The 12,077-nt window shown below is 34.1% G+C and overlaps 1 protein-coding gene across 4 annotated transcripts in view; it reads left to right on the forward strand.

Moving 5' to 3' along the window:
* The first annotated feature begins 923 nt into the window (after window positions 1-923).
* The window catches only part of LOC143252147 (protein ROP-like), a 45,083-nt gene continuing 33,929 nt past the window's right edge, over window positions 924-12,077 (forward strand). For all 4 annotated transcript variants that reach the window (XR_013028858.1, XR_013028857.1, XR_013028859.1 and 1 more), the window contains exons 1-5: window positions 924-1,072; window positions 2,405-2,536; window positions 4,428-4,504; window positions 5,253-5,331; window positions 7,597-7,700. Coding sequence is in view for 1 of the 4 variants with exons in the window: in XM_076503842.1 (XP_076359957.1) it covers window positions 1,045-1,072; window positions 2,405-2,536; window positions 4,428-4,504; window positions 5,253-5,331; window positions 7,597-7,700 (420 nt within the window). In the remaining 3 variants the exon portion in view is untranslated. The remainder of the gene's footprint in view (window positions 1,073-2,404; window positions 2,537-4,427; window positions 4,505-5,252; window positions 5,332-7,596; window positions 7,701-12,077) is intronic.

Below are 12,077 nucleotides of genomic sequence, written 5' to 3' on the forward strand. Positions count from 1 at the left end.
TTAAGCACAAGAGATATCTCATCTTATAAAATCTCATTCTCTGATTTCTAAACATCTTTATAATCTTTATTTTCTTATGTAAAATGTTGTTACATTCCTAAACGTTCCAAAGCGCTATAAAAGTATTACCCAGTTGGTCAGTATTATGCTTACAGAATTTCAACGCCAAAATCTTGAGTTTGATTATCCACGTTAGCTAGAGTTTAGAAACGCTCATTGCATATCTTTGTGTTAACACCAAATACTGCCATATAATGCTAAAATATAATATGCTCCATTGCAACCTTATATCGGCTTTAGTTGTCATACGACTTACTTATTTGCATATTCAAAATCGTTTCAGTTTAACTACAGCCTAAGATATACCTTTTGGATGGTTTGTTGATTTTCGCTAAAGAAACTCCATTGCAGAATATGCTCTCGCGCATAAAAATATGAAACCCTGTGGTAATTTAGTCTGATATATTGTTTACTTTAACGCAAAGCTACACAGCAGTCAATTTGCTCCATGTTCATCACAAAGATTTTTAACGTGGTAAATTCGTAAACTTATCATTGACCCACTAGGGGTTGTTGTTATTTGTAATTAAGCTCAAAGCTATACAATAGCTGTCTGTGCTTAGTCCACAACTAGTATCGAAACTCGATTTCTAGAGGTATGAGTACGCAGACATGATGCTATGCCACTGAAGGGCCTTACTGGGGAATAGTTTTAAATATGTCATGGCATAATTATAACATTTATCTTTTTGAATAATGCTAATTTAAAATATATTGAAATGTTAAAATTCACTAAATAATACGATTTTTAACAACTAAAGCAAAAGCATACAGATAATTTAAATTCTCATTATGAAAGGTCTATTGAACGGATGGAAGGAACACCTATTGTATGTTATTGTATTTATAAAACTTGTTTATGATTAACGCCTGTGCTCAAATGGATTTATACAGTGGCTCCGTCTTTTAGTATAACGTAAATAGTAAATCCACCCACACTTCGTGACAGAAATAAAGAGGTAGTTTAGTTAATCAATTGAAGAAATGGCGTTAAAAAAGCTTGTTGGAATGAGTAAGTTATTGTTACAATTATTGTGTGTAATTAACGTAATAAAATGGTCATATGTTCAGTTTTAACTAAAATTTTCAAATTTGTGGATAGTAGTTTAAAACTGAAATACCAAACTTATTAATCAATGACAGATTAGTTGTTAAATAAATTTAACATCCAGTCGAATTTGATTATAGATTTGAATTTGATCGATTTTTGTATTGACCATCTTTTGGGTTTGGATGTGCTTGTCAAAAGAAAACGTATTTATTTAAAAAATTCAGCGTGAGATACTTTTTTACAGTTGTCTTCCAGTACTGCTATTATTAATATTATTTATATATTCAAAATATAAGATTATTAGTACTTAGTTACCACCGATACACAAATTACAAATTTCCTGATTGAAGTTAAGTCTTGTTACGTTATTAAAAAAATATGTACGAATAACAGTAACACATTAGTAATAATACTTAAATTTTCAAGTTAAAGGCTTACGTGTAAGTTGTAGTAGTAGTAACCTATCAAAACACAAACACAATACTGCTTAAACTTTAAATAGTAATACTAATTCAACCGCACAGCTGATCTGTTAGTATATTTCTGAGTTCTGATGTTATAGATATAGAACATAGAATTTTTATTCAAGTCTTGATTTTTGAAATATTATTGAATACAGAAACGCAAAAAAAATCGGTGAAAACTGATTGAAAATGCGTTTTGTATGTATGTATGTGTATGTATATATGAATATATATACACACACACATTTTATAAGTTTTGTTTAGTTTGAATAATAACCTAAAAATATGTCATTAAACTTAGAAAATACTTTTATTATTATATAAAATGAAGTGAACCATTGATGTGATTTTTACAGGGATATTTTGGATGAGTTTGTAAGTGGAAGAAAAATTCCATTTTAATTTGTGGTGTTTCATTTTCTGTGGCGAATCAGTGACCTTTGTTGACCAATTAGCCTTATGTCATCCATTTGTTTCTTTGTAATGATAACAATGGAAAGCACTTGTTACTCAGTTGTTTAACCATGGAAGATTGTAAGTTAGATTACAGTGATCATACATTCATGTTTTTATATAAATTGAAAAGTTAAGAAAAATCAATTACCATAAAAAAATATTTGTTTGAATGTGTTGTCTGAGGTTTCAGTCAAGACCACGTGCTATCATTATATAAGAACTTCTCTCATTTGTAAAAAAATCTATCATATCCAAAATTTGACAAATTTTGTTAAGTTTTAAAAACTTTTCACTGCTAAACCATTTCACTTTTAAGATGTTTCTAATGCTACATGCTTGTGTTATATTTTTTCTGTATAATTTTGTATTGCAGAAATATTGAGTGATGTCATCAAAGCAGTTAGAAAGAAAGGAGAATGGAAAGTGTTAGTGGTAGATCAGTTGGGCATGAGAATGATTTCTGCTTCTTGTAAGATGCATGAAGTTGCTGCAGAAGGAATAACTAGTAAGTATTGATCATCGATCTGTACTACTGAAGCCAAGCACTTTTTAATTTTGTTTTACTTATTGTGAAATGTTATCATATGGAAATTCAGAATTAACTTTATATTTCTTTTTAAAGTTGAAATTTAATTATTGTTGAAAATAATAGGGTTATGGCTCACATCTTACTCATTATTTAGTCATTTATTTATTATGCTTTCTTAGTAACTCAAGTTTCAATGTAAAGGCTAAGTTGTTGGTATTCTAATGTTAGGGGTGTAACAAACAATGTGAATGGGTTTACGGCCCTAGTTGAAATGGAACACTTTGATATAGTAGGAACTTCTGAAACTTGGTTAGATTTATAAAATATTTATAATAATAATCAATTTTTAGGTAAGTTATATTAATAATGATAGCCTTTTTAAAGGGGGTGGGTTGGCTCTTTTTACAAGGAATGAACTGCATTATATTGGAATGGATACTTAGAAAATGGTAGTTCAGTTGAATCTTGGTGAGTTACAAACACAGGCAAAATGTTGTTCGTAAGAAAATATTATTGCCTTCCTGATCAGCCAGATAATATTACTGGTGGAATAATTGGAGTGGACTAGTTACTATGACAAAGCTTCCCATGATCTGAAGTTTGTTGTAGCCACTATATTAAAGTTTTATTTTTACAGATGTACATGAATGAATTATGCTTTTAAGTCTTTTATTTTTTTTTATTTATTTTACATTATGGATGATGTTAATCAAATATGAAAACAGATAACTATCTCTTTTCAAAGAAAGTGAATAATAAAACTCTGAATTTTGGAACTGGTGAAATGGGTTCATATGTATGTGAAACCACAAAACATCCCATAGACTTTAACCCTTTCTCTGCAGCTGGGACATATATTTCCCAGAGCTCCCACCCCTTCATACTGTGATTAAAACAAATGTTTCCAATTGTCATTCAAAATTTAGTTGGAAAGTATTTACTGGAATCCCACCTAGTGTTGATATATTGTTTACTTCAATGTTTTCCACTAAGTCCTTCAGTAACCTACAAGATGCCTAACTGGAATGTACAATAACTGCTTGTAGACCATGCCCACATCCCTGTATTTTACTTTTCTACTGTATGTTTATTTAGGCCACATTTTTATAATTTGTTGATTTTTAAGTTTAGTTGCAAAATAAAGGTAATAGCCCATTGTATGTAAAATAAATTTGTATTTTTAATAATCCTTATTGAATTTTAAACTCTGGAATTTGTGTTAACTCTGTAATAAATACCATTATAAAGCTGAAATGTATTTTTAGTACAGCAGGCAATTTTTTAATCAAACGATTGTGTCCACAATTTTATAATTATGGTTACACTCTGTACCATAGAAGATTTAATATATCTTTGGCTATTGATTTTGTTTTGTTAAGTCAGTATTTGGTGAAGTAAAATTATCTTATTTTCCAGAGACTGTATGATGGTTTATTCATTTGATTGAACAGCTTCTAACAATGAAGTTGTGTAAATTCTTCCCACTTCCCCTTTGCATTCTAAGTAATCACTTTCCTTCGAAGACAGTATGCACAAGTTTCCTACACTTTCATGTGTATGGTCAGTTAGTTTCTTCTGAATTTTTTGAAACTAATAATATATAGTTTCCTCCTGATTAGAAATATTAACTTTACAATTTAAATAGGAACTGTATTATTATTGTTATCCTAAGCTCTTTAGAAATAAGTAAATAAGTAAGGTTTTGGACAGTTTGTTCTTTGGGACTACTTGGCCTCTTCACCTACCCAATGTATAGTTTATTGTTTCAAAAACAATGTTTGAAAGTTTAAATTTTTTTTATAATATTAAAGTTTTGATATGTAAAATAATGCAAATTTTAGTTGTTTGATTTCCTGAAATATTACAGTTGTAGAAGACCTTTTTAAGAAACGAGAACCTCTACCGAACATGGAAGCAATATATTTGATTACTCCAGTAGAAAAGGTAGTTGTTTAAAATAGCCATTGGTTGATGTTCTGTTGATATTCATTCAGGATAGTTGTTTAGGACTGATGCTTTGTTACACTTGAATTCACATTTATTCCAAGTTTATTTCCAGAATCTTTGTACAGGTATCGCTAATTACACTGCACAACAAAGTTTTTGCTTCTTGAACACTGTTGGGTGTTCCTTATAAGTTTTTGGCTGCTGATCATGAAAATCAGATCCAGATTTGCCAATCACATACTGTTTCATCGAAATTTTGGTTTCACCAGGACATTGCTACGATGGAAAAACGATATCAGGGCAAATGAAATCCGTCAATGCTTGGCTGACTACTGTTGGATACTGCAACGTGATGCACCGGATATTGAATACAAATGAAAATAAGGAGCAAAACACTTTTACTTGTGTTGAACTTAATAGCATATTAGAAACATAAACACAATTAAATACGTTATTGCCGGTAAACAGTTAACTATTTCTTAGAGTTCCTATGTGATGAAGCAAAACCAAAACTATATTTGTGCATACCCACCAGGTACCTGTCACAATCAGCAAAAACTTATCAGGAAGCAAAACTTTTCAAAAAAATTGTTGTGCAGTGTTATATAGCTCACTTCTAATTATGTATTACTATTTTACTAATTAGTGTTATTTAATTAATTTCATTTGAATATTTTGTAAAGTGATTTGAGACCAACATTTGAACTCTCTAGCTCTCAGTAAATTAGTTGTTTTTACTCTTTAGTCTGTTCATGCACTGATGGGTGATTTCCAGACTCCTAGTCGACACATGTACCGTTGTGCACACATTTTTTTTACAGAAGGTATGTTTTCTTGAATGATATTTTAAGAAATGTTGAAAGGTGTTCTTTTACTAGTGGTGTATACTTAAATCAAACAAGATATTTCTTAATTTGCTTACCATTCCTTGGTTAAATACAGGGTGTTCGGAAAGTCACTGTGCAGTTTTGAAAGCAGCGATAACAGCATTCATTCAGTCTATTTCAAGCCAGCAACTGATAGCAGTGTTTAGAAACAAAATAAGAAGGATCCAAGCCGGTATTGATGCCAACGGGGGTCACTTTCAATATTGTTTATAATTGTCATTCATATTTACCTCCTGTATTTAATATTGAAACATGTCTGTTAAAAAATATACAAGTTTACAGTGACTTTCCAAACACCCTGTATATAGTATTTTAGTAGCGTACTATGTTTTGGAATGTTCTAATCATAAATCTACACTTTTGAAGATGTATTTATTAAAAAAAATAAGTAAAACATTATTTAACACCAATAAATTTCCTATTTTAGAATTGTTATTACAATTGAAAAGGACTGAATGTTGTTCATTCAAAATATTTAACACATATTTCTATGAAGTGATTTTAATATATTTAAGCTACAAACACTTTTTTTTTTGATAATGAGAAATCAACAACCATAACGAACCTGCTAGTGTAAACTTACTTTTATTCTGTATAATGATAATAAATAAACTTTAGGTAATGTGTTGACATTTCTTTTGTAATTGTGATTTACTCTCATTGCTATACAAGGAATGTTAAATGATTTAGTGCAACAATCAAATGAATACTTGGTGAAGAGGTGCCATCAGTGATAGAGGGGTGAGACAGGGTGATCTGATATGAGGTATCAGTGATAGATGAGTGAGACAGGGTGATCTGATATGAGGTATCAGTGATAGATGAGTGAGACAGGGTGATCTAATAGTGAGGTATCATCAGTGATAGATGAGTGAGACAGGGTGATCTAATAGTGAGGTATCATCAGTGATAGATGAGTGAGACAGGGTGATCTAATAGTGAGGTATCATCAGTGATAGAGGAGTGAGACAGGATGATCTGATATGAGGTATCATCAGTGATAGATGAGTGAGACAGGGTGATCCAGTATCTCCAGAATTGTTTACAGCAACTTTACAAGAAGTGTTCAGACAAACTGGGTTAGAGGATGAAGGTAAAAAATATACAGTGAGACAAAAACAGATCTAAAGTTTGCAGATGATCTAGCTGTTTTTGCAAATTCACCATAAAAGATGAAAGACCTGTTAAACAGTTTGAATGCCAGAAGTGAGAAAACAGAATCGAAAGTACATAAGAGGAAAACCAAATATATGACCAACAATCATGGCACAGATACCATCAAAATTGAGAATGAATAAATAGAGAAAGTATCAGAATAGAAATATATAGGATATACACTCAAAATAGCAAACACAACGAGGGAAGAAATTATGGTAAGAATGAGGGCAACATTGTGATGTTTTGTGAGGTAGAAAGAAGTTCTAGAGGATGAAAATATCCTCATTACTTTGAAGAAAAATATATCATATATCATATATGTATAGATCATACATCAACCTTAATATATGACAGCCAAACAGGGGCACTAAGTAAAGGGATAAGGAAAAAGATAGAAACCACACATAGAGTTATGGAGAGAAAAATACTTCATTATAACACTACATGACAGATGGAGAAATGACAGTGTGTGTGTCGACCTGTGAAAGGGAGGAGAGGATCGTAGTGGTTGAGGGGTCCCACCCTAACACACCACTTTGGCCTTGAATTCCTGTGAACTGGCGGCCTTTGGGTGGCTCCCCTTGGGTAAATTGGCTGGTCCACTTGGGCTAGAGTCAACCAAGTATCAGCGTTAGAAGTTCTAAATGGGTGTTGTGGACATTGTAAGAAAAACAAAAATATAATAGCTGTAGTAAGGTTCATTCTAAGGGTTTAATAATATTCCAGTAATAAGTGTACATTAATAACAATGGAATGGCAACATAGAATATAAAAGATATCCAAGGGAAAGCAAAAGAGAAGATGGAGGGATGATATATAGTAATGGAAATGTGAATCAGATGGACATGTTATGCTAAGAATTGGAAATACTGGACTGGAGTGACCTGACAGAGAGCTAGATCTAACAAGGCATGACAGTAGCTTAGATAGATAGATCAAATGAAAGCTGTATTCGTGTTCTGCTGTAAACTTTTAAGATCTTACTTTTGTTACTTGATAGAATTATATTAAAATCCTGATCTTTCTCTTTTAATTCTCATGCAGCATGTCCAGATGAACTGTTCAATGAGCTGTGTAAATCAACTTGTGCTAAAATAATTAAAACTTTGAAGGAGATAAATATTGCTTTTCTGCCATATGAATCCCAGGTGTGTATTTTTTTTTAATAGCTTAATATGTTTTCTTTTACATATTAATAAACTGCAGATACTTTCTTAATACAGAATAGCACAATTTCTTGTTTGATGTTTCTAAAACACATTTTCTGTAAGGTATAGTTTTTCTCAGTTGTAAATTTCACTAAGAATTATGTACAGTTATATCTCTGAACTAGACATATACACACAAATTTTATCATGCATATTTGTTACCCCACCTCAATTTTCTCCTGATAATGAATTGCTTCTCTAAGTAGGGAGTAGAGATGTGTGTAATAATAAAGGTGCTGTTTCAACTTTGATTTCAGTGGCTATGGTCAATATAGTAAGTAAGGTGCCCCCCACCTTCCCAAATTCACATATGTTCCAACACCTATTAAATTTAGTTGAAGAGTGGATGCAATGGCTTCATTGGTGGGAAAAAAAGAAAGTGACAAGACTTTCTGTAACCCTCAAATGGCAGTCATCATCAGTTGATGCTGCTACCTACAACATTCTTGTTTTTTAAGGGTTAAAGGCAAGACAAGGAAACAAACATTTTCTTCCGATATGGTCTTACCTACCTCTCACATAAAGCATCTTTTACCCTTTAAGCATAGCCTTTAAACTTTTCATGATCAGTGCAACTATCTATATATTCCATCAATTCTGTGCAATTCCTGGACATGTATGTATCCTGTGACTATTTTCCACCAATAGTATTGCACTACTTGTATTGGTGCAGCTAGCTTATTTTGCTATTCCTACCCAACTCTCACTTTTGCAGATGGCATGGCATTGTTTAGATGCATGTTTTTTTAACTTGTGGCTACCGTTTGCTACTATGTATGAACTTATTTTGCCATTTCAATTTTATTTACTGTTTCAATGCTATTGGTATGACTTCACAGGAATTGAGTTCAACTTTATCTGCAGAGGATAAACCTTTATTTGCAGGGAGTTAGCTTTGTGTGTTTTATAAAGAAGAGTACAATCAACAAGATGACTATTTGGACTTTGTTTTTTTCTGACACCTTATTTTGATTAATCAAAATCTACATCTTGTCAGAAGTTTTAACTTTAATAAATACTTTAATTAGGTATGTTTAAATAGTTTGTAAGTTGTATATAATTATTACTATTAACACCTATTTCATTGTTCTATCTGGAAGTTTTTTTTTTTTTTTTCATAAAATATTTTACTTCCTGTTACAATCTTGGTTTCTTCTGTTGAGGATTATAGAACTACATTATCTGCAACTTTTTGGTTAACCAGTTATGCTTCTGTGTACTATTTATATGTCCTGTACATGATATTTTGTTTCTTCTCCATTTTCTGTCTCTCTGCTCTGCTTCTCCACTGGATTGGAACCTCCATGCTCTTACCTATCCTCCTTTTGAAACTTTGTGTTAGTTACATCACCTTTCCCTAAATTCACTGTTCCTGATGGTTTTGTGCAGTCACAGTTGTTCCAGTGTGTTTGTGATTGATGTCTGCCACATTTGTTTCATAGTTTCTATATTCTTCTTTCACCCAATAGCTCTTTTAAACCTAAGACTATGGCTGCTCGAGATGCTAATTCTGCATTCACCCCAATTTCCCTTCCCTCCATATCCCACTTCTATACACATTTCAATCCCAGATTTCTCCTTTGCCCAGTCAAGGAAGCTATCCAATGGTTTATGACACACACTGCTCCCATTTATGGGTCTTGGGTCCATTTGAATATTTTCACCTTTTTCCAGGACCTTTTCCTTACTACTCTAGCTGGTTGAATTTGCCAAGTAATTTGCCTAGTGTATTATTCCCTTTCTCCAGATGGTTGTAACCTTTTTTATGTTTCTTTACATAAAATCTATCACCTAACTATATGTCTGGCTGCACATTTCTATCTTTCTTGGAGAATATCATCAGTGCTGGTATGTGGACCACCTCTTATACTCTTACATCTCACTGTCTTCATTATATGGCTGTTTTGTACTCTGTGGTTTTCTGTTTATCTCCTGCTGTCATTTTGAGCTTCTGTCCAAGTGCCTTTATTGCATGTTTGCATTCTATTCTGTGGCAAGTGTTTGCCTGATCAAGTATACTTCTAAAATCTGCATTGCATGATTGTAATTTTAAAGCTCTTCCTGCTGTGAACCTGATGTACAATTCCAGATGCCACCTGATGTCAGTTGATTGACTCTGTCCAAATACTTTCTCTCTGTTATATGTTGACACATCACAATCTCATGTTATGCACACTTTTAAGTTGGGGTGTTCCACGGTACCACTAGTAGTTGATGAAGAATGCTCAAAAATGTTATAGATGTGTTTAATTTTTTTTCCATGTCATATAGTCTTTCCAACAGTTTGTTTTCATTAGATGCTGTAACTAACAATCTTTTTGCTTCATAAATATGTCCTCTCGGTGTGGATTCCTATACGTGGGGAGGGAATCTCCCAGGGAAGGTTCTGTTCTTTCAGGTTACCTCCTCTGGGATCTAAACATTCACCCACATGCTTGCTGTGTGTGGTGACCTGTGAAAGGGAGGAGAGGATCCTAGTGGTCGAGGGGTCCAACCCTAACACACCACTTTGGTCTTGAATTCCTGTAGACGGGCGGCCTTTGGGTGGCTCCCCTTGGGTACATTGGCTGGTCCACTTGAGTCAACCAAGTATCAGTGTTGGAAGTTCTCAACGGGTTTTGTGGATATTGTATCTGATGCTGTGTTTGGGTATAGTGCTCATGAAACTCTGGTACTGCTGCATTGTCCTTGCTTGACATTGTAGTGCATCCCCTCATAGGGCTTCATGGTGGGTGTGATCAGTGGGCACCGAAATATTCTTTTTTATTATGGATACTTTAAATAAAAACTTAAATAAAATTGTGAAAAACAGTCCGTAGGTAAACAACTATGTCTTGAAGATTCTGAGCAGCAATCTTCAACATCAGTAATACCTGTACCTCATTTTCTTATACTACATTCTCTTTCAGACAATTCTTTTGTGCAGATGTCTCCCTTTTTCATTCAGAAGGAACTAGAGGGACTTGCTGGCTCCCCAAAGTCAGTAAAGAAACTTCGATCTGGTGACATATTGGTTGAAACATCCACATCCCAACACAGTGAACTCCTCTTGAATTCAAAGACAATTGGGGATATACCTATTGACGTTACACCTCATGCTACTTTGAATTCATCACAACGAGTTATTGTTGAGAGGGATTTGAAGAACATCCTTGAGTCAGAGATTCTTGCTTGTTTCTCCACTCAAGGAGTTTCTGCAGTGAGGTGCATCTCCACTCGCAAAGATGGAGTTACACTGCCAACAAATATCCTTGTTTTAACATTTACATCATCATATGCACCTGCCACCATCCAGGCAGGTTATCTTAATTGCAGGGTACAGCCGTACATTTTAAACCCTCTTCGATGTTTCCTGTGTCAAAGGTTTGGTCACTCAAAGACGTTATGTTGTGGTTCCCAGACATGGGCTCGTTGTGGTGGCAAGGACCACAATGCCTATGAGTGTGAAACAGACCCACATTGTGTCAATTGCAATGGTTCTCACCCTTCCTACTTTCGTTCTTGCCCTAAATGGTTGGAGGAAAAAGAGGTGCAGCATTTGAAAATGACTCATAACATTACTTCTCCTGAGGCTCAAAAATTGCTATCTACCACTTCATCTCAGACATATGCTGCTGCACTTCATTCACAACTACAGTGGGAGTGCAGACAGAACTCTCTGTGCCTCCAAGAGAATCGTTTTCAAAACAAATGAAAAGCCTTTTGACCTCCGTGGTTAAAAAGGTTGATGAATCGACTTCCACACTCATCTCTGTTCCTCCCATACCTTCCAACAAACCTCAAGATCCACGTCCTTCAGTTTCAAATACAGGCATTTCTTCTGATACATCTTTTTCTCCCACCACAAGAGACAAAACAATTATTCGTTCGCGTCCTCAGTCACTGGATTCCCCTTCCAATAACAAAAACCTGCCCACCCGACCCAGAGCAGGATCCATGGAGGTTGATAGACCTCCTCCGACTAAAGACAGTAAAGAAATAAGACGTGGTCGTAAATCGAAGGGTTCTCCAGCCACTTCACCTACCCGTTCTTAAAAATGGCCACCTTGATACAATGGAACTGTCGAGGTTTACGTTCTAATCTGGATGATATCAAAACGCTGATTGCTTCCTACCATCCTGTTTGTCTTTCTTTACAAGAAACATTTCTCAAAACTGCTGATACTGTCTCCATTCGGCAGTTTTCTCTGTACAGAAATGACAGGTTGTGTGATGGTCGAGTACATGGAGGGTGGCACTGTTGGTTGATCAACACGTGCCCACCCTGTCTTTGTCACTCAACACACCCTTGGAGGCTGTAGCCATCCGTGTTTCCTT

The sequence above is a fragment of the Tachypleus tridentatus genome, chromosome 6, assembly GCF_004210375.1.
Source record: "Tachypleus tridentatus isolate NWPU-2018 chromosome 6, ASM421037v1, whole genome shotgun sequence".
NCBI lineage: Eukaryota > Metazoa > Arthropoda > Merostomata > Xiphosura > Limulidae > Tachypleus > Tachypleus tridentatus.